Genomic DNA, 23446 nt, shown 5'->3' on the forward strand with positions numbered 1-23446 from the left:
ATGGAGCATCTAGGACCGTTGAGGGAGGAAGGAGAATTTCGCACCGTTGTGGCTGGCAAGCGTGACGCTATTATGCGGCCATCGCGTCTCCTTTCTTTTCTCTTTCCATTCAGCGATCTGTCGGCGCTGCGGTAGTATCGCTCTTGTTTTGCCGCTGCCGCCGTTGGAACAACTCAGTATTTACAAAATTTATTTTTCCTTATTCGTCGGGCGTTCTTTGTGTCGTCCGCAGTCGCCGCCGCCGCCCATGCAGTGTTTTACCGTCGTCATGGCGTCCGATTCGCGTTTGTGATATAAACCGATTGTTTTCCGTACACAGCTTGGTATTGTGTTTTTTTTTTTCATCTGTCCAGGCTGTCGCGTGTGCTCAATTTGTTTGTTTCGAGTGTGAAAAGTGTAATAATAATCAGCAGCAGTTACGAGTAATATATTAATAACGAGTGCGAAGGTAAAATATCAATTATAATATGGAAGGTAGTGATGCTGGCGATTCAAAATCCGGGTGCGGTTGTAGCGCCACGGCCGCTTCCGTGAACAACAACAACGACGGGACGGCTGTCGGCGCGACGGCCGCGGCTGCCGCTGCCGCCGCCGCTCAACAACAGCAGCAGCAACAGCACAGTGCTGTTCATCATCACAGGGCCGCCGAGGATCCCCTTGCGGTTCCTTCGATGGACGACGCGTCCGAAATCACCATCACCGTGTCACCCACCACCGGTGGCCAGTTTGACCTGTCCGTTCTGAAGACCGACTCCGTGGAAAGTCTTAAAAAAGTAATTTCCAAACGGTTAAGAGTGCCCAAAGAACGGATATGTCTGCTGTACCGGGAGAGGTAAGATATCGTATTTTTTTAAAATTTAAGATTAGATAAGTTCTTTCTCGAGATAAAACTGGGCCGCTGGGTTTATTCTGGGTGATTTCGGTATGAGAAATTCTCCAATTGTATTCGTCGTTCCCTTATCTATAGGACGATTTATAATTTTGCCTAAAGTGCCAACCGGCGGATGACGCTTCCATCCGATAATGCGAACTCGAAAATTATATATACCTACATTTTTTTTATTCAACATTTGTCTTGAGGGTAGCTGTGGGAGGAGGGTTACAAATGTCTGTACGACTGTAGTATAATCTTAAGAAAATCGTACCGCAGCTGTGCCTATGTTGGTCGGGACGTGATAAAATTAAATTTCGTTTGGTCTGCGGCGGCGGACGGCGGGACGTCCAGGTAGTTGTGTCGCACACGGCCGTGCGACGTTGCCAGTTCGTCGTCCACGCGCGCGTCGGTGTAACAATAAACGGATTTCTACTGCTCGTGTGCCCAATGGTTCCCTTTTACCCTTTACCCGGCACGAGTGCTTGGGTCGGTGAAATTTTCGATGACCGGGCGGTCTCTCCGGGTCTTCCCCCGCCGCCGATAATCTGTTATCTATTATCATAATTTTATGTTATAATATTTTCTTCTCGCTCTCTTAAATCTTATTCTTGGCCGTAATACCCTAGTTTTGTCGGTTTTCAATCTATTCTACGAGCGATCTCATCGGAATAAAAAGAACCCAAACCGTCTCCCGAATATTATTGTATTATTCATTATTGTGTTACGCAGTTCCTGGAAGTGGCTGTTTTTTTTTTGTGTTGCCGCGACGTATTTGGCACAAAACGCCGCCGCCAATATAACCTGTTCCGCGTCTGGTTTCATTCTATTTGGGAAAGATTTCCCCCCCCCCCTATTTTCAGTATAGATCGGGTGATGGTCGTCCAACGACATATTTACGTAATGATATCAGTTCGGCGGTTTTCGTTGTATAAAACGTTGTCTAACAATCAACATAACCCAATTTTAGACAAGGCGGTGTTAGATTTTTTTTCACTGCCGCCGAGATGACGAAATCCACAACGGCTGCTGGCAGTGACCCCAACAGCTGATAGTTTTTGTACATATGAGGGGAGCTATGATGCGGCAGCAGTGGACGCCATTATATTAGGGGTGAATAACCCGCCGCCGCCACCGCACGGTCCCTTCAGACAAGTGTAGAGCAGCCTGCAGCAGCAGCAGCAGCTGCCCGGGGATTCCAGGGATCCTGGACCATTGTGTGATGGCCTAGGAACACGACTCAGCGGCGTGGCACCTGGCAGACACGATGGGTTTCTTTGCAAAAAATAAATACTTGTCTTAACGTCGCGCGCGTGAAAAGTCGCTTTCTCCAATCAAAAAGGAAAACTAGGGGTTCCCAACCTAGGATAATCCATTGTTCGACACGGTACAATGGTTCTCAGTCGGTCAGAACATGGTGTACGACAACGATGACGAATATATTACTATTTAGCATCATTGCACGTTTTATGAATATAATAATACTAATATAATATAGACTACACTCGCAAACTCACTGTATATATAATAATAATTGTTATTATTATTATAATATTAAAAACCAATAATCTCTGTAACGCAACAATGTGCCATGATAGGGATAATGCGATACATCGCGCGCGTTATTGATACATTTTATGTAACACCACTGTGACCGCAATTACTTTATTGTGATAAACCTTGAAATAAAAAAATATGTATATACATATAATATATATTTATACATGTTTGTGTAAAATTTATGACGACGGCTTAGTCTCTGCGACTAGTTTTGAAAAATAAAAATAATAGTAGGTTAACACGAATAATGAATTATACATGTATACAAAAAGGGGGTTTTTGTTTGCTACATCTTTTTGTTGTACGTTTTATGGATCTGTATAAGAGCAGAACGATACCCTCGGTTATTATTATTATTATTATTACTGCTATATTAATAAAGGATCTTTCTTTGTTTTTTTTTTTTTGTATCACGCAGGCAACTAAGAGACGGCTCGTTGGACGACAACCAGTTGATGCAAGGAAGTCGGCTCACCCTATTGCCCAGCGTTGAAACCGGTCTTCTGGTGAGTAGTATTATTAACGCACACATAATGTACAATGTTATATACACACAATATATACATGTAATATATTTATTATTATATTACTGTATATAGTAAATCTTCGTTTTCGACGTCCTGCGCCCCCACCCCTCTGCCCGGTCAGAGAGTGGGCACTTCATACATAAAGACTTGTTGTAGTACGAAAACGTTTGTGCAATACACGCGTGCTTATTGCCACACTACTGCGCGTCTTGATGAGTAACGACGCCGCCGCCGTCGCCATAATATTAAGCGACAATACAAACATCAAATCGATGCCTATAAAATAATGTTATTCGCAAGGACGACTTATCGCATTTCTCGTTTTATTCCTGCATGTTAATAACGTCGTGGAAAGGGAATTGCCGTCTTTCGGACGCGAGACGACGTGTGTTTTGTCGCCGAGGCCTTGTGCTTGATTCCGCCTCCTCCGGTCTTGCGAAAAATAATGTCGAGTTAGCTCCAGGTTATATTTTCCTAGGATTTGCGGTTTCCCCCAAAGAAATCAAAACCAACCGGGGGGTAAGGTTCTTTTTGGACTCGGATTTTATTTTTGCCAATTCTGGTTTCACCTCTGCTGTTTATGTTTTGTCAGTGCGGCGGTCATTCGGCAAAGTTTTGTAACGCCCGTTGTTATGGACACCGTCGTCAGTCATTATTGTTGTGTGTATGTGTGTATTAATAGTAAAAAATAATAATAATAATACATTAGTGCTGCCGCCCCTCTTCGGGCGGCAGCACTCGGCCAATGGCGCAATTAGGTAACGGGGATAATTTTCCTGTAATTAGATGCGTTTGCTGTGGGAGGAAGTCGATAGTAACAATATGTAAACACAATGTCTGCATTTGGAATTATTTATAACGTAGGATAGACGCCCCTCAACTGACGGTTGTTCTCTCGGTGGTTTTGAAATAATGATAATATTATTTTGCTTAACTGTATGTAGTAAGTAGTCTTTTTTGTTTACACGACGTTTCTAACACAACAAATCGATGTCGTCAAGTGCATTGTAGTCAAGCGCGTCGCTCGGGACCCACAACAATAATATACAATGCAAAAAAACATAGCTTCTAGAAAATAAAGGGTTATAAAGGCGCATTGAAAGGAATGCCAAAATAAAATGACGAAGTACGAAATGCATTTTGGCCGTTAGTTAGATAATGTTACCTGATTCTGAAATCCGTTAAAAACACTTTCCCTCGATATTTTTATTGAGGAAAAACTAGGTTTTACGTTGCAACTGGTTTCAATTTCGCAAAACTAGTCGAACCGGGTGAAAAATATTGTGCTAAATTGTAGATTCGTGTTACTGTTTATAAGTTATAACTAAGAGGCCATCTCGAGCCAGACTTTATAATATATTGACTTGTTTTCGTTCTCTATTTATCTACAAGTCTAAATAGGTCTTTTAGTTGTACACAATACACATTTCTCATAGTGTGGTGTACCGCGTGTGTGACATGTTTGGCTTTGATATGATTTTACTACAACCAGAGTTCAGAATACATAGTTCTATTTCGGTGTCTCGAGTTATTATAACACCAACTCGTATCGTAGAAATTTGTTGAATAAAAATATAGAAAAAAAAACCTCCACGGACATTTCGTATTATCTTTGTTACAGAAATAATAGTAATAATATTTGTGTTATTGTTTTCGACTGGCGCGACTACAGCGGCCTTACATTACACATCTCAGTGTATCCCAAACCGTCTCTGGGCGACGTTCTTCTATATAATATAATAGTATGCATCCAACAAGATAATGATACAACCGAGATCTTTTTCGATTGGAATGTCGTCTGTATGCTCTCCTAAAACGACAAAAATTAATGTTAGCATTAAAAAAAACTGACGTTTTTTTATAGTTATAAAAAAATATATCAAAAATATCATATTTTTTTTTTTTTATTGCGAGACGTTTATGATATTTTATATTATATTCGTTTGTTCTATGTAAACGGAAATCACACAGTTTTTCAACCTTGTAAAAAAACGCATTTCTGTTGGTTTAGGAAAACTTGAAAACAATGTGTGTGTTTATTATAGAAAGTCGCTTGTACTATAGTTGAAATGCTCGTGAGAGGGTTTTCGCTGTAGCTATATCGCGATACACAGTGTCTCCTCTGGGTACTTACCGGTTACGACGGTAACGTACGGTTTTGCGATGTGTTTCGTACCGACGCCCGCAGTGGAAACTATGCGGGGACCGTTATGCCTATATGGCTATATGTATTATTTTTTTTCGTGGTACCCTGTGCATGAGTTTGTGTGTAACGGGGCGGCGGCCCGTTATGACTGTAACCGCCTGCCGTTGCCGCCGACGGGTCCCGTTGCCCGGGTAACGGGATCCGGGCAACGGTATACACCGCGTGGCTGTGTCTATCTGTTCGGTGTAGCGCGGACCTAAACGCCGAACGCCAACGGTCAACACCCGTTATGACCCGACCACGACGGCGACACGGGCCCGACCGGGATCCGTTCCGAACCGACGTCGTTTAACGGCATCGGTGCACAACGAGCTCGTCGCGTCCACCGACCGTCGTGTAACTCGCGACGATTGAAAACGTTGTTTGAGATATTATTTTCATGTCCGGTGGCGAAGTTACGCTCACGGGCGTCACAGTTTTTCAGTCGGGGAAAACTTTGATGAGACGATCGCACGTGCGTTGGCAGTAGTCGATAATTACTGTGATTTGTGGTCACGTTTGGCCGGACGCAAATATCTCATCCAATAATAGTACATATTATTTTATCATAAGCTTCAAATTAGGCGTATTTCAAGTCATCGAATTGGACTGATAAAAAGCGTAACGTTCGGCTTATGACATTATTATTATTATTATTATGTGTTCTAATAATTAATGATATCTTATTGAGAGGCTACGGCTATGTTGCCGTAAGATTATACTTTAAAGACGTTCTGTGAAATACACTCGGCGAGTTTAAATTATGAATATTTTTGTAATAGTAAATTTGATTTATTTCTATACGATCTCCAAAAATGTAATTTTATTAACAGTTTAGTAATATCAGCCTGGCTGTATAATCAAACTCAAATTTCGAATTTAAACTACTTTTCAATTGTGCATTTTAATCTCTGTAATCTCTGGTATTAAAAATCTATATGAGTTAATCATTGCTGGGTTATTAAACGCGTTATTTTGCTATCGTGTCATGTTCAAATAAAAAATACCTATATTTAGCTGGTTATTCACAAATTGGTGGCCTGGCGTCTTAATAGACCGCTCATTTTATCCACATTATCAATTATAATGCACTATTATTACTCCTTCATCCTCACAAAAAAAAAACGATACAATTTAAGTGCCAAACATTTATTGAGGTTATCTTATCAACTTTGGTTTTCGTATAGTTTAAAAGCTTGCTTATTAATGTTATATTTCGAAGTTTTTTTGAGATGTTTATTTCAATTATTACATTCTCTTACACAACTTCTTAGTGTTTTGTACATTTTATCTTTTGGCTGTTGTGTAATAGAACAAACAGTGTTGTAGATATTTCCTCTACTGCGGCACCGCTTATCTCCACACTGTCATGATAACGGTTGTATGTGTCATGCGAAGAAAAATAGTCATTGCCAGTGTTTCGAGTTAAACTCATAACACCTAAATAGCACGAAGTATCATTTAACTGTTTATCAGTCCACCAGAATTTACCAGGGCCACCTGTAAATTGTTTTAGTTTCAAATTTCCGTCACCGTTACCGAAATTTAATCCTAATTAACTTTTACTTTGAATCAAACGCTATGAAATTAATTAGTTAGGTAAAAACGGATTTTTAATTGACCTTTGTACATTTTTTTCCCCGAGAAATCCTTGACTAAATATAATTTTTTGGTCAAGCAACATTTCAAACATATTTGAATGATATTCGTTTGTAGCATGAGCCAAATTATGCAGTTTATGATAATCAAATGCGCTTTCTAATTCAATCTTATCACAGACCGACCATTAACCGACCGGTTATCACGTTAACTTTATCGGTTCAACGATTGCACATGTCATGGTTCAATGTTTTATTTATTTATTATTATTATTATTATTTGCTACAATGGAAACTTCTAAGAGATTTGTACACATTTTTATTTGGTACTGTGAGCATAATGATAGCCGTTTCATTTTGGCTTTGACCTTACTGCGCCGTGTACGGTTCTCGAATGTGCTGCGCCGTCTGATTAAATTAAATATCCGTTATTCGGCGTACCTATGTATATATATATATATGTATTTTTTTTTTTTTGGCAATTTTTCGCCGCCTACGGTATACGTTTTATCTCGTTTTGTCCGCCAATTAAATATTATTATACATAGTCCTGCTTACATTACTCGACTGCCGATTTGCTAAAATTTTTAGTAATTCGCAACTCGTAAATAAATAAATAGCAAATACTTTTAATTGAAACAAATGCAAATACCTTCATTTATGTAAAATGTTGCCTTTAATTTAATGTAAAACCTAACCTACTTACACAACCAGCATTGACAGAGTGAGAATTAGTTTATGCAAAATTTATGCTCACATAATTGTGTGTGAGCATCAACAAAATAAAAGCACTAATGACTCTGATATTAACGTTTTGTAGAAAAGAAAAAAAAAGAACACTTTCATAAATAATTTAAATGCATTTTTTCTAGTGTTTCTATTAATTGGGTTCAACGTGAATTCAGTACCTTTCGAGACCGCTTATTCATTAACCGATTGCTCGGTTTTGACGTTGTTGTCCGACGATTCTACTATAATACATTTTGGTTACTTAGCTTTGTTTCGGTGAAAAAATATCAAGAACAAATCGTAGGCGTTGGCTAGTGCTTAGACTTGATGCGCGGCCGCAGCCGTTGTTTCTCTATGGTAAACCTCAACGATTTTTGTTTTGCCTTGTCCAAGCCGAGGCACGCCTATTAACATACTATAGATTTTGCGTCGAGAGAGAAATTGTCTGTGTCGCCATTGGCGACGACTGCTGCTGAGAGATCTATCTGTTATTCAAGTTGCGTGGGGTCTTTACTGGTGTTGCTGTGTTTCTTAGATTTGATTAAATTCCCTCTTGTGTCCCCTCTCTGTCGGGGCAATCGGCATTTAGGTTTAGTAAAGAGTTGGCCGCCGGAAGATGTGGAATGCGTGTGCGGTCGACAGTTATTAGTCTGTGGTATTAATTATTCACACACTTCTAATGGACACTACACACCGTATGACATTGGCGGCCGAGCCTTGACCTAGCACCCTTGGCAAATGTCTGTCGTTTGATTGATATCTTGTTATATACAGTTTATACAACAGATCCACTATTTTTAACTTGCCCAAGTTATCCTGATCTAAATTTATCAAAATGTGTTGACCATTAAATGATTCAAAACGACGTTCAAATTGAAAAATTTCCCGTGGAAATAAAAGAATTAAAGGTTTTTTTTTTTTACTACACATTTTACAAGTCATAATTTTTTTAGACTAATATTAAACTACAGTAAAATCAAGGAAAATTTTGCCATTTTTTTTTAAACTTCTAGTCCTAGTCTTAGATTTGAAAATTAAAATTTAGACAGATCTAATATGTACTCGACTAGAATATTAAGTAAATCAACAAATTAAAATTTTCTTTTAAGTAATAAAACTTGTCTAATTAAATTTTTACATATTTTTAATGCTAATTTGAATAAGTATATATATTTTTTATCTTGACTTATTTTCATTTATTTTGTAGTACTAACAGTTCATTAAAACTTAATTGAGTAACCACGGGCCACTGATGTGTAAGAAACTACAAATTCCTAATGAACCACTAACAAACTTTGTTGAGCGTACGCGTAACTAGGCCAAGTGTCCTTTCTCATAGTATTCCATAGAAAATTATATGAATAATGTCTCAAATATAAACAGATATCTTGGTTATTTTTTATCTAAACACTTATCTTAGTCCGATCTTGATTGCCTGTTAGGATAGATTAGGAAAAATTAAAGCTTGGTTCTCGTAGGTTAGGTTTTATTTGGCAAATTTTTGGTAGATTAGTTTATATTGTTACATTATTTTTATACGATTTTTTCACTTGAACCAAAACGTTGGTCGTGTTTTATTTTCATATGGCGCATCGAACGAAGCCAAACCAAAGACCCAGATATGCACACACATTTTCCAGTTTATTATAATTAAATACAAAATGGTTAAATATAATTAGCCCTTTAGAATACTAGATTTTTTTCACTATTTTAGTAATATCCGTAATTTCGGTGCTAATACAATGTGGAAGTAATACCTATCTTCAGAAAAAAATTCTCTAAAAAACTGTATTTTATTTGATCAATATGTTATGAAAATCGATATTTTGTTCAATAAAAAAGTTGTTTTTAAGTGTCTCTGAAAAGGTCTAATGTACAATTTTTTTATTTCTATTTTCTCGACTTGAATTGAAATGAAATTTGAATGTAGCACTATAGGGCATAGCTTAGCGTCTCTGTTAGCACGGCTAGGTTCTATAATCAATGACTTTCAAAACTTCCAAGGCCTATTATAATTTTAGAACGTGGTCGAATTTTTCTCCGTTCCGCCAGCCAATTTTTTCATCTTTCAATTCTTTACCGGATCAATTGAAACCCCCGTTTTATCAACCGCTATTTTTAATATTATGGTTTTTCTCGCGAGTTAATAACCTCGGGAATTTGTGTTCGTTCGGCGACGATAAGAATATAATGGCGAGTCCTATATTATTGTTATTATTATTATTATAATCCGTTTGTCTATTGTTGTGTGCACAGATACGGATGTGTGATGTCGGGAGAGAGTATCGTTGTCGTTTTATATTATCAAAACAAAACGACCAAGTGTAGAAGTAAATAAAAACGGAGGCGAATACAATGTACGCGTTTCGCATGCATGAAGAGTATAATATTGCTTATATATGTATATATATAAATATGTATTAATAACAATATTATACATTGGCGTTCAAGGTGGACTCGATTTTCGAAAGGATCTCAAAATTGATTGCGCCGAGACCTTGTTTTCGAACCGTAGTGTATGTGTGTACTACCTGTCTAATATGTATAATTATATATATATATGTACATATACTATGTGTGTGTAAAAGTGGATCACTACGTCCGTATGATATTTAATGTTTGTTGCGATGTCGTTTTTTTTATGCGCTCTAGTTACATACGGTACATAAACTCTGAATAACTTCTATCGTAGTTTACTGGAAACTGTTGATTTTTTTGTATGGATATCATTTAGAAAAATTTTGTTCTTTTCTGCGACCATCAAGAAAATATTTCGCAGGGGACATCGACATTGGCAATTCGCTTATAAGGCTTTTTTATTGTTTTTATTATTACTATTTCACCGGCAACGGGATTTCGGTATTTTTGTACACAATTTTTGGGCGGTGTCGTCTTTCAACCGTACATAGAATCGGGCGTCAACCTTATCAGCACCAGCCTTGGTGAAACCACACCCTGTGCCGATAAATTATTTTGTATATAAATATATCCGTCACCGTCATTCGTTATTACATGTTGTACAATGATTATGATTATAATATTAATACTATTTTACCAGGCCTAAGCGCCTTACCGCGTTCTCCGGCATCACAGCCGTTCATAATATAATATAATAATATATTGTGTTGTATTTTGTCCATAGTTGGCGCATATTATATTATAGCTCTTTTTTTTCAGGTTCAGAGACCAGAACAGAGCGTGATGCAAGCGTTGGAAAGCCTAAACGACTCGCAGGTATGCTACAAACTGCTGTTATTATTAATAACATTATAACACATAATATGCACATGCTTATTATTTAAGGCCGTTCAATTACAAACGGTTGTGGTGTGTACGATATTTGTTGCGTAGGCAATGAGGTATTGTTGTAAAAATGTGTTGCAGTCAGAAAGAAGAGGCCTAACGTTAAACCATTTAATATGTTTATGTCATTTGTCGATTTACAACAGTTAAAAATACCATACAATTATTTTTAAAATTCCAGCTTATTCTAGACGTTTTTGAATTACAAAAGGATTGATATCCCCTAAACGTCTGTTCGGACACAATTGTTTTTTCCCTGTGTTGTTTGACGTTTTTTTCAGTAGGGTTTTCCGTATCTTTTCCATATTCAAGTTTTTATGAACTAACGGTGTTTTGTATGGTTTTTTTTTACAGGTAAACGATTTCCTGTCGGGCAAGGCACCCTTGAACCTCACCATGCGATTGGGTGACCATATGATGCTCATCCAACTTCAGCTGTCCACCGTGTCGTCGTCGGGTACGTCAAAGCGACCGCATCCCGGTGCCCCGACTGTGGCCACTGGCACGGCTGCTCTGAACGCGGCGTCCACGGTAGCGCCCGAACCCCCTCAGGCCACAGCCACGGCGGCTGCAGCGTGTTCGGCCGGAAACATCATCGGTACCCCTAGACTGATACCCGGCGTGGACGCCTACCCAATCACTCGCGTCCGCAACGTGTCTGACGACAGCGACGACAATTCGATGGACACCGCGGAGGAGACTTCGACGTCCACCGCGCCGACACCCACACCCCCAATCACCTTAGCGCCGGCGACGCCGACATCGGCGGCGACCGGCGAAACGCCTTCATCATCGCCGTCGACGATTTCGGCGCCAGCCCCGTGTTCGTGCGACGGAAAAACGTCCGTAGGGACGAGCACCTCGACAGCCGCGGGTGACAAACCGCAGCTGGATACGCGGGCGTTGGCCGAGGCTTCTCGAAATCTCACCCAGACCCTGAAACAACTGTCGTCAGAGGTCCTCACTACGAAAAGCGGTTCCAAAGAGGTGAGTACCGGCTTTCATTTTATTTTTATTTTTTCAAAACGTTAGAGTTAGCCGCAACCGATCGGCCCCCATCCCAACATGGGCTCACACGATGATAATAATAGTAATAATAACATTGAGACCGTATTGATTGCGTGGTGGCGTGGGCGGCAACGTCGCCGCAGTCGGCAACGCGGTACTCGGGGACTTGCTGCCGCCGCCGCCCGGGTACTAATTCTGTCCCGGCCGCCGCCGACGTCGTCCCGAGAATTAATATATGATCAATGTGAGGCTGCTGCGGGCCGCCTCGAAGATAGAATAAAAAAAACCAATGAACCAAGTCTAGTAGTTTCGTGTCGTCTCGTCTCGACTCGGTGGCAACGTTGCCGTTCACTTGGCGTTGTTCACACACTAACCCACACCCGCAGTCTTCACGTCGTGAACGTGTGTGCCGCAAACGTGTAGGTCCGCCGTTGCCTGACCTCGATTCCAGGTGAAATACGACCGAGTTTCGTCGTAGCTTCACCAAAATGTATAGTATCAAAACGTTGGAGAAAAAGAGACTATGGATAGATAGTTAAAATGATACGGAGAATAGCGTTGTTTTGCCTTTTGTGGTCTGTCGGCCCTTTTAAAAGAGTATACGAAATAATAATATTGTTTTTGCCGGTTGTTGAGGGGTAAAGTCTGTTTGCTCGTTAACCGGGTGGCTGCGGTGGCAGTTTGTACAGAATCCGGGTATATCCCTGGCCTGGGCGTGGTTGGGCCCGGCACCCGGTGAAATCGCCGACGACGACGTCATATTGATCACGTGGGAGGTCGCTTATCACAACACACAAAAAGGCCTCGAGCCCCCGATTGTATATGCGACCTTTCGTGTGTTGTGTATATTTACTCGATTACGCGTTGCTATATACACAAAAAAAAAAACACTTTAAAATAGGTGTACAGTACGATGCGGGTTTTGTGCCACGCTTTGTTGTTTTGCCCTCGTCCATAGAAAAACCGTGTTTTTTCTAAAATAATTCTTAAAAACTAAATTATGTTCATGTAAGTGAGAGGAGGAACCCCGTAAATGTGCCGTTGTATATAAACCGGACGAATTTGGTATGGCTAGTTTTCTGCCTTCTTTCGGGCGAGAAGAGAGTGGCGGGGGAGCCCTCGCCGTGAAACGGTTAATTTCGCCATCCGCGTTACCGTAAGATCCGCGTTACAATATACGGTTACTCGGCTGCGCGCGCGTTCCAGTCTGCTGGACAACGGTGTCTCTCCCGGTAACTGTGTCGATTCCGCCGCCGCCGCTTCTAAGGCGCGTTAAGAAAGAACGAATACAAAAAAATATGTACACTGAATATATATAACCGCTGCCTCCGAGGCAAATAGAGCGGACCGAACCAGCCGCCGCCGGTTGCAATCGATATAGGGAGGACGGCGGTGGAGGTGGTGGCGGTATGGGCACGGATCCCGAAAGTACTACTTTCCACGGTCGTGCCCCTCCTCCCACCACTGTGTTTGGACTATTACACTGTGGTGGAGCCTCCGCTCGCAATAGGCTTTCGCGAGCCGCTATTATATACCGGCCGTGTTTCACTCGTTTCTATGGCAAAACGCTGTTTTGACCGTTTACCCCGAGTTTGGCTGATTAGACACGATAGAAATCTAAAAAAAAAAAAAACATTTTCTAGACTATGTCTTGGTATCGAAATATTATTATTGTATAGAATACAAATATTGCATGCTATCTAAAACGTGTAGTCGCCCAATTTCACAGAATTCAAACCTAGACACACTAGAAATATAGAAATCGGCCAACGGAGAATGGAAAAACAAAATTTCATATAAATAAGTACTAAAACGTTTATTAATATTCCAGAAAACCTAACATATATAACAGCGTTTCTAAGCCTACCATCTCTGCGGAAGCTGAAATTTCCAATCCAGTTATGTTATCGTATCTAAAACATATTTATATCAGCCTTTAGCTCCCATTTTCAATCGAGTCTTTTTTCCCAAACATTCGCGACAACAAACCAAAACCGTCATTTTTTTTAAAAAATAAGTTCGCACTTTTAGTTAGTCTTTAAACTTTTTTTTGTTTTTTAATCAAATTATGTGATGTACGGCGGACAAGTAAATACCAGTAACTAGTAATATTTTTTAATTTCCGCAATCCTGATACATCCATTATAATATAAAAATATATACCCCATTACTTATCGGTCGGCCCACGCACAAATCCCCCAGGATCGGTTTCAAATCACCTGGAATATCACATCAAAGCGATACGAAAAAGACACTTGCATGGAAATTTATTCACAAAGGGTCGTAAATGGGACCTTACTACCGGTGGGCGTCGCCCACTCGATGTCTCTTGTCGTCATCCCCGCTTGGCGTAATTTAAACTCCTATGCCGACACTCGTAGGTGTACACGACTATTAACAACAATGCCTCGAGATCAGGTTTTAACATTCGGCCCGTGTGTTTTTTAAATTATATGTCTTTTGATTGAGTGAAAAAAACTAATAAGTATTCGTTGTTTGATGACGAGTTAATAATATTCAACAGTGTTTCTTATACGCCTTTGAATTTCGTTCAATCTTAATAGATTAAATAGGATATACGTTCAAACAATATTTAAAATACTTATAGTATTTTTAAATTAGCCCAGTGAGAATAACCAGTCATAAATTCACATTAAGTAGTTCAATCGATATATTCCCAGAAAATATGTTTTATGATTTTTATTTGTAATACACAATATGCCTTTTTATGGAATTTCAATCTTTTCAGAAATTAGGGGGCCTTAATACCCTTTGAATTGTATCATTTTAAATAATTATTTTACCGGTATTTTACAGTCTGTATCGACTGGTCCAGAAATTTTATCAGATTTTCATATAGCTGCTTTTACCTAAATCGTTTTTGGATACAGGAAAAAACGGCAACTGTATTATACAATTAATTCAGGTGAAACTTAATCGTTTTAAAAAATATACTCTTCGCACCATTCTGATTGTGTGCTGTGCTCGTGGCTTTTATCATATGATTTTAAAATTATTTTGTTACAATAAGTTACCAAATGCTCGGTCGGTTGTTTTTGCGGCGTCGTTACAACACTTGATTAAAAAAAACACATTTAGGTCGTCGCGTTACGTTCAACAACAATAATTTAAATGTTTTAATAACGATGATATTATTGTGTGTGATTTATGTCTTAACTGTGCGTTATGTAAAAAAAAAGCCAACAACAACGAAGAGAACATGTAATATTATTATATTATCCACCAACTGTTGGTCCCGTGTAAAATAATGTGTATTAAATTTTTAAAAAAATCATGACATTTCAATAATAATAACAGAACAATTAATACTCTTAAGAATTGTTAGGTGTTTTTCTTGTATTTAATTATGATAGTATTAAAGTATACGTCTGGAGAATTATAGTCCCTGCTTATGTGGGTCACGTGTTTTTTTTGTTTTATTACCATTTCTTTAAATAAGGTTATAAAATTATAATAATAACAATAACAATACTAGTGTCGTATAATGGGCGTCAATTTCTTAATGATTTTTTTTTGGTTGCTTTTATCCAAACTGATAATTTTTACATGATAAAATATTTCCCTATAGACTTTGGTCTTTAAAAATAGCAGTATTGACGGCTCTTCGTGTATTATTAGACATAAAAAAAAGTATGAGCACAAAAAACTTCCATTTGTATCGTAGCACCCGTCGTTTTGTTGTGAACAATTATCCACGGTTTGCTTAAGGTATTTTTTTTGGTTTTATAGTATTTTTGTGGTGTTTTTTTTTTGCCATTGTTATATCAATATCCAGGATATCGTTGAACTACATATTGTTATTATTATCATTATTACCGTGTATTTCTCGCCATACCCCCCCCTCTCCGATGTGTTCAACCTGTATAAAACAGTCCTCGGTTGGACCTGACATTTTGCCGTTATCGTCATCGTTTTTCACGTTGTATAATTACTCATAACCAGCAGATGTTTCTACCAAGCGGTTTTCGCACGTCTACTCAACGTTTTTTACATGTATATGTATGACAAATAGTATAAATATATTATTTTTGTTGTTGTTTTGTGAAGCGCGTTTAACGTTCATAACAAAATGTAAAATCCACATAATTGTAAACATTAGTTCGAAATTGAGCGCGTCAAACCAGTACTGTTTGCAGTCAGTTGAACGTGCTCGCTTTTGAGCATCTTTTTTTAGTCGTGAAAACATGTCTCGGCTAGTGCATTTATCTGAGAAACTAAGCAGTTAGGTTAACGCTAAAGTCCATTTGTTCAATACATTTATTTGAAGCTCAACCTAAACAACGGAGTTTATTGAATGTTTTTTTTTATTTTACATTTTTTCAAACGTTTATAATTTTGCGTCCGACCATTTGTTTTGATTGAAAATCGTCTACACCAAAATTAAAACAAAGTCTCATCAATATTCAGTTATACTTTTACGGTAAAGCTATTCTATTCTTCAAGAAATTTCCTATACGTGATTTGAGGAAGGTGTAATAGTTCCCATCCCACTATTTTTTTTTTTTTTGCATGAAATTTGGTCTCAATCATACTTTCCCAAACTCGTGTATGGTATTTGCAATTGAAAATTAATTTGATAAAAATGCCTCCCTTAGCCAATAAAAATCGTCTCTTCTATAAGGTTGTGACCACCTTATGTGGGATTGTTGCACGGTTGGTTGTCGGCTTGTCCAGCTTTGGCGTTAGGTTTCCCGATCGTCTTAACTTACACGTATGATGATTTGTTATTTTTCTACCCATCACAATTTGAGTTGAGTGTTTTTTTTTTTTCATGTAATTTCTGGTTAGTGGCTTTAGACAGCAGCTGCTATGGCCTAATCGCCGAGACCTTGGTTTTGCACGACTGTTATGCGTTCTATACGCGTGCGGGTTCTATTCTAGTGTTGCACGATAGTAAAACACACTAAGCCGACGTTTTGTTTTGTTTTGTTTTTTTTTACATATACGGTTACGCGATAATTACACTTATGGGCGCGCGTGAGAATCGACCCACAGCGACAGGCGTTGTTGTCGTGTATAAAAAAAAAACACTTTCTATCCGGCAACGACGCTCATCGAACGATTTGATGAACGGTTTTTAATTATAATTATTATATTTTTTTGGGGTCACTGTCGCTAGACTTGTCTCATAACCGTGTGTGTGCGCTTGTTGTCGCTCAAAAACTAGTTTTCGGTAGTCGAGGATAAGGTTAACCGGATGGCGTCCAATAATGGTAGGGTCGTATGGATTATGCGACCGACTGTCGGCTTTTTTAGCAGCAATATTATATATTTTTTTTTTATTACATATTATTACTATTGTGTAGTTTTAACGCCCGTGCACGGCTCGTGTTTTGTGTAAACCCTTCTCCGCAGAGAGGAGGGGAGACAGTGTACGCCCTCATAGGCTGCACAACCGTAGCTGAACTCGCCCGGTACGCAGACACTCGAGAGCTCACAAAATAATAAAAATAAAACAACTTTTGCAATAAAAAAAAAAAAAATCAGTGGTTTAATATGCGATCCCTTTCACCGGTAATTGACCTACTTAAAATACTTCACCTATAAAAATCGGATGAGAAATTTAATAGTTCTACACTACTCTTAACCTAATCAAATGAAAATTTAATCTATTTAAGTACTGGAAGACCAAAGTACACACATTCGTTTTGTACACAAATTAATAATAGAAAATTATACGTAACTGTAATAGCAAGTTATTTATTTTATCTGAGTAACCTGACGCGGTTCTACTCTGTTAATAACTAGTGAATTTAAGACTTGTATTTAGGAATAACAATTCAAAATCGTTTTAAATCTATAGGGAATATCACGCGTTGATATATAAAAAAATATTTCGATTTTCCGTGCTATCTTTGAGCTGAGGCGTTGATATTATTATGATTATATTGAAAAATGAAATCCATTGGTAGGCTATTAATATATACACACACGCTTTGATATTATGTTAAGTACTGAGTATTATATATATACTTTTTTATATCTTCACATAACCGACCGCCTTAATGATAAACGCTTGTGTGTGTGAGCGTTGTCCTCCCGGGCTTGGCTGGTTTTATATTTGTTACCATTGAGGCGGCGACAGTCCGGACAAAATAAATTCTATGTTATTTTTTTTTTCCCGTTTAGAAATAACTCCGGGTGTTGTTCGGTATACAACAGCACACACATAATAATATAACCACACTCACGCGCTTTTCTTTGCCTCCTCCGTTGCCGGCACCGCCTCATCGCGCGCTCTCCCACGTACCGTCGACACGTCCCTTGCACGCCGCGCACTGTCACCGGTCGTGCATACGTGTGTGTGTGTGTGTACGTGTAACTACTGTGGGGGCTCGGAACGTCGGTTGTTGTATGCACGAGGACGACGGGGGTGGATGCCGCCTACACCCACGACCGTCGTCGGGTTTTTTTGTCCGTTTGTAATCGGTATGCACGCCAACATTCGACGAACCACGGTCGTCGTCGTAATAATAATAATAATAACCCGAGCGGTGCCGCGTGTCCCTTCTTTTCTCCCTTGCTTGTGTTCGGGGAAAAACCCGTCCATCGACGCTACTGTCGCCCGAGGCCTCTTCTGTCCGGCCCGAAAGTCTACAGCGCGCGGCGTTGGCGGACGGACGCCTCGATAATCGATTCAGTCGTTGTACTCTCCCGTTTGTGTGTGTGCGTTTTTCGGGAGACCGCACCCGGCCGTGCGTATTGATCTGTGGACGGAGGAGTGTTCTGCACGGCGGCGGCGGTGCAGTATTATATGTAGCCCGGAGGCTGCTGCTGCGGTGTGCGGTCTCCTCCGGCGACGCGCGTTTGAACGGTTGCCAATTTTGAGGCAGGTCGTTGCTTTGCCCACTCTCTCTCCGCGCCCAACATCCCTGCTCGCCGCGGTACGCTTATTCTTATCACAAACGCGGCCCTGTGCGAACACGCGACAAGCGCCCCCTGTGTGTGTTTATTTTCGTTCCGCGTGCGGAACCCCGTTGCATTTCCTATTTGTTTCCAACGACGAAAATGGCCGGTCTATTTTTGTAGATTTGTGTTAATTTTTGTAGATTCAAAATAGGATACCTACTTGACTGGAATAGTTGATACTCTAATTTTAGAAAAATTGTCGCCTTTTAAAGTTCAAACAACATTTTCACATTCATCTTCACGTCATGTTTTTGGTTGAGCTTTGATTAAAACCGAGAAAATATATTTTGGATACCTACCATTGGACCGATTCTTTTGGCATTTAGTCAGCGCTATCAATTTTGGTTGCATATTTTCAGAGTAATCGAAAAAGAAGTAAAAACTATTCGAATTGAAGAAATTTTTTCATGGGAAACATTTTTTTATGATTTTGGTCGGTATTATTGTTTAAGCGCTAAAAAAATTACTGAATTTATTATCAATAACTGGGCAAACGTCGGGGGTACACTTTGGTGTTTATAGACCAGGATAAATTATACACCAATAGTACTTTATAGAGCCAAAATTAAAAAAAAAATATATTGTTTAGGATGTTTTTTATATTAAACATTACTGATCTGTAGTAAAACATCAAACAGTTGAACATCATTAGGCCTTACCACGGAGAGAAGGTGTTTTTCTTTACCAAGCTTTTTTGCTGATAGTTTTTGGGACATAAAAAGAAGAACATTTTTAAAAAATAGTTAACGCTGTAACGTTGCATAAAGTTCATTTTAATAAAAATGTATACATGACTTTATAACTGCAAACAAATTAATCTTGTCTTCGATTTACTGATTTTGATGTTCAATCCTTTTTACCATTTACAGATTCGCATCTAAGCGTTTTTGAGCTTGCCTGACTTTGTATTTGTTTTTAAGTGTTTTTTCCCATACTATTTTGATTAAACTCTTGACCCCCTACAATAACTTGTTTGTAACGCCTTAATTTTATTACATAAATCGATTGACAGTCGTAAAACGCGTTGAAATCGCACAAGTCTACTTTTGCAAAATTAACGACCTACTTAGATGATTTTAATTAGACGGCTCGCGTAATGAATTTAGTTTTTCGGGTCTTATTTCGTCTTCTCGTTAGCGTTACCGGTTTTCTTATTAACCGTAAAATAGCAATTTACCGGTTTGTCGTGATATAAAAAATCAACAACCCGTGTACTAAAGTTGACAATATCTTGGGTGTGCTTAAACCTAAAAAAAAAGTTAAAAACCCATGTTTTTGGGGGTAATGTCAAACATTTGCCGGGCTCAAACGAAAAAACCCAATTTGGTGTACCGATGGTTGGTTGGCGATATGTACTAACGTTCAAATAACTCGGCGGCGGCGGGTTATAAGAAGGCGCGCATTATCTGGAGTTGTGACTAATATTTGCTTTCTTGCCCTTATTTTCAGATGCACATAGGATTCAAACGAAGGCCAGGTGCCATAATCGAGAGCATGCAACACCACGGCAAAGGCGTATACTCCGGCACGTTTTCTGGTAATTATTATTATTATTATTACTATTACTATTATTTTTGCCTTCCGTCGATTTAACGTCGAATCCTTACTAAGGCTTTGCACGCGTTATTAATATACACGATCTCTTCCATGGTTTCTCCTGCAGCCTGGTCTAAGGCTTCTTGGTTGAAAACCTAGAACTACCCATAACCGCTGTTGCCTGCTGCTCGACCACACAATTTGTTGGCCTTTTCTTTTTTTCCCACCACTTCCCGGTCCAAAACGCACGTCTCCTTCTCCTACTTACTGTTGTTTGTTGTTGTTCTTCTTCCTCCTCACAAACGATTTTTTCGCCAAAATACCACATTAGGGGGGCCACATGACCCGGTGGCACATATTATAATAATAATTTACTATCATGGCGTTTGTCGTTTTACAGGTACGTTGAATCCGGCACTGCAAGACCGTTTCGGTCGTCCCAAACGTGATATCAGCACCATCATACACATCCTAAACGATTTGCTGTGCGCCACGCCACAGTACCGAGCGGCCGCCAGATCCGGCACGCCGGCCGTATGCACGGCCACCACTCTTCCACCGACGGCGGCGGCTCAAGCGGCCACCGCGTTTTCGAGCGCCAGCGCAATGTCTGCTCAACCGTCGACTGCGGCCGACCATGCCGGTAAATTGGCGGCCAGAGAACACGACTCTTGGACAAGTTATTTTTTCCAAAGAACCTTTTTTATTCATTTTTAGTTACCGAGACAGCGGTATCGACTCTGGCCCCCCCCCCCCCAAATTATACACCTTAAGACTTGTCAATCTGCAATCGACTTCACTTGAGAAACGGTGAACTTTATATTTGGCCAACAACAAAAAAACCTACTTAAACTGACCGCTGTCTTGTTTTTTTTTTAATGAAAACGTTCTTTATGCGTGTGTCTGTTTTTGTTATTTAGTTTTAATTATTTTTATCTTTTCTGCAGAGAACGACTCCAAGGAAAATGCGGCTACCCGCGGTAAAATGGAACGTCTGCGTCTGATCATGGAAGAGAAACGCGAGAGGCGTAGGGCTGGTCGTAGTGTACCCTACGACAAAACCAAAGCCGGAACACAGTGGTCGGCTAAATCGGAGACCCAGAGCGTAGGGCCACAAGATCCCACCGTTGATCCGACATTACCTCCCGAACAAGTCGTCGTGTGAAATACTGCCAGTGCGGAGACAACATTTAAAATATGTGATATAAAAATAAATATAAACCCCACCATGTTTTTTTTTTTTTATATGTATTTATTTAAATATATATTTATCAACAAAATAATATGTGGTCAGTTACACTATAGGGTGCAATATTTTTTATTGTCTAAGTATATATTATATTATAAAAAATGACTTCATCAATATGGCACCAAAAAAAAAAACGAAAACAAACATATTATACATAGAAAATATATATTTAATCCTTCCCTCAAATTATTACATTTAATAGTAACAACTTTTTTTTTGTAAACTGATTTTTAGCTTTAGACAATTTTCAGACCTATCGTCCATAATTTAATTTAAAAACAGAAATATTGTAAAGTTATTGTATATTAGGATGTTTATATTTATAAATATCTAAATTGTTTAAGTGATTTTTATTTTCCTGGGAGTTTAATGTTGGATTATTTTCAAACAATTGCGATTTATTACCTCAATTTTTCTTGTATGTAAACAAAATGCGTAGACTTTTTTCTTAGAGATTATTACAAATAGATATCATAAGTTTGTCTTGTCAAATTTCAAATGACGAAAAATATGTGTATATATATTTATATATATGTATTAATTATTATAAATCACGCGTGCTGGTTAAAAATTAGTATTCGTATAGTTAATGGAAAATAAAATTTATAAAAAAAAAGTAATAATAATAATTAATTATATGCTTAAAGATCGATTATTTATTTAGGGTAATTTTTGATGTACGAGAAGAGTAATTATTATACTAAGTTTTGTTTGAACATTAGGGCTTTTTTATTTCACATCTGCATCGTAAAACGTATTATATTTTTAAAATAAAACTGTTTCTCGTTAATTTGTGTATATTAAAAATCAATCGACTGGCCTTTCCTTATAATTTAATTGTAATGTTTTTTTTTTTTATTTTAAATTTATTTGATAAAAATTTCCTCTGTGCTTTTTACCTTTTTTAAAATGATGCATTGCGTACACAATGTATTTATGTACAAATAACTTTAATAATAATAATAATAAGTTCATCGAAATATGAACAGACGTTGTTTTTTTTTTTTTTTTTTTATTGGGCATTTTTGTTATTAACTTTAAGGTTGAGACCGTGAATTATTAAATTGGCGTTTTCCAGTGTGCCCGTGACCCGATTGCTTAGGACAAACTATAATACGAAAAATCAATTGTAGCCGTAATTATCGAGTCTTACGTTATCTATCCTCTTTTTTTTTTTTTTTTATAAATTTTTTTTTAAATTAGTTTATTGATTATCGTCGATCTTTACACGATTTTTTTATGAAAAAAAATATATACATTATTCAATTGAAAAACGTGTATTACTTTTGTGTGTTTTAAGTTGTATTTATTGTAATGCCCGAAAATAACCTTCGAACATTATTGTGTACGAATCCCTAACTATTTGTATACAAAAAGTAAATGTTATTGTTAGTAGGCTTATTATTGTCTATAGACGGTTTTAGCCGTTATGACTTATGTGTAAACAATGTACAAAATGATACACCAAATGGGGTTTGTATGTGAAATTAGTGTCAAATAAAAAATTATATATCGATAAAGTATGTGTATTATAATAATCAATGCAATACCAATAATAAAATATGTGAACGCGCTAGGATTATGTAAATACGTAATATATTTACTTTTCTTGTGAAGAACATTAAAATAATAGTTTATACTAATTGTTTTTTTTTTAAGATACTCATTTGTACAGCTACTATTTGTTTTTAAATAAAAACTATTTCATTTAATTTGCCGACAAACTACAATAATGTTTTATTCTTGATGTTAAGATATCGTTGATGAATAAATCAAGTATTTAGCGTGATCAAACTGTAGGTACAAAAAATTAATTATGACAACGCCTTACTGCTAATAATAAATTTGACTACATATAATTTAAAATCGCACGATTCTACTGAAAATATGAGAATAGTTAAATAAAAAGAAACGTGTATCATCGACCTTCGTACTTGCTTTAGCAATTAT

General features: G+C 38.1%; 1 protein-coding gene across 2 annotated transcripts; it reads left to right on the forward strand.

Moving 5' to 3' along the window:
• Positions 1-95: 95 nt before the first annotated feature.
• LOC126843790 (midnolin homolog) lies at positions 96-23182 on the forward strand. 2 transcript variants are annotated; one of them, XM_050581567.1, is made up of 7 exons: positions 96-832; positions 2850-2937; positions 10648-10704; positions 11128-11760; positions 20161-20248; positions 20648-20926; positions 21195-23182. In XM_050581567.1, exons 1-7 carry the CDS (start codon positions 468-470, stop codon positions 21410-21412), a joined length of 1728 nt encoding a protein of 575 aa, XP_050437524.1. In that variant the 5' UTR covers positions 96-467; the 3' UTR covers positions 21413-23182. The 2 variants fall into 2 exon arrangements, with proteins under 2 accessions (XP_050437524.1, XP_050437526.1); XM_050581569.1 differs by having other exon boundaries at positions 20648-20890; positions 21195-23181.
• Positions 23183-23446: the final 264 nt, after the last annotated feature.

Source organism: Adelges cooleyi, unplaced genomic scaffold (genome assembly GCF_023614345.1).
Source record: "Adelges cooleyi isolate 19-005CV unplaced genomic scaffold, UGA_ACOO_1.1 ACOO_flye_CR_arks_rails_tigmint_CR_PRNA_574, whole genome shotgun sequence".
Lineage (NCBI taxonomy): Eukaryota > Metazoa > Arthropoda > Insecta > Hemiptera > Adelgidae > Adelges > Adelges cooleyi.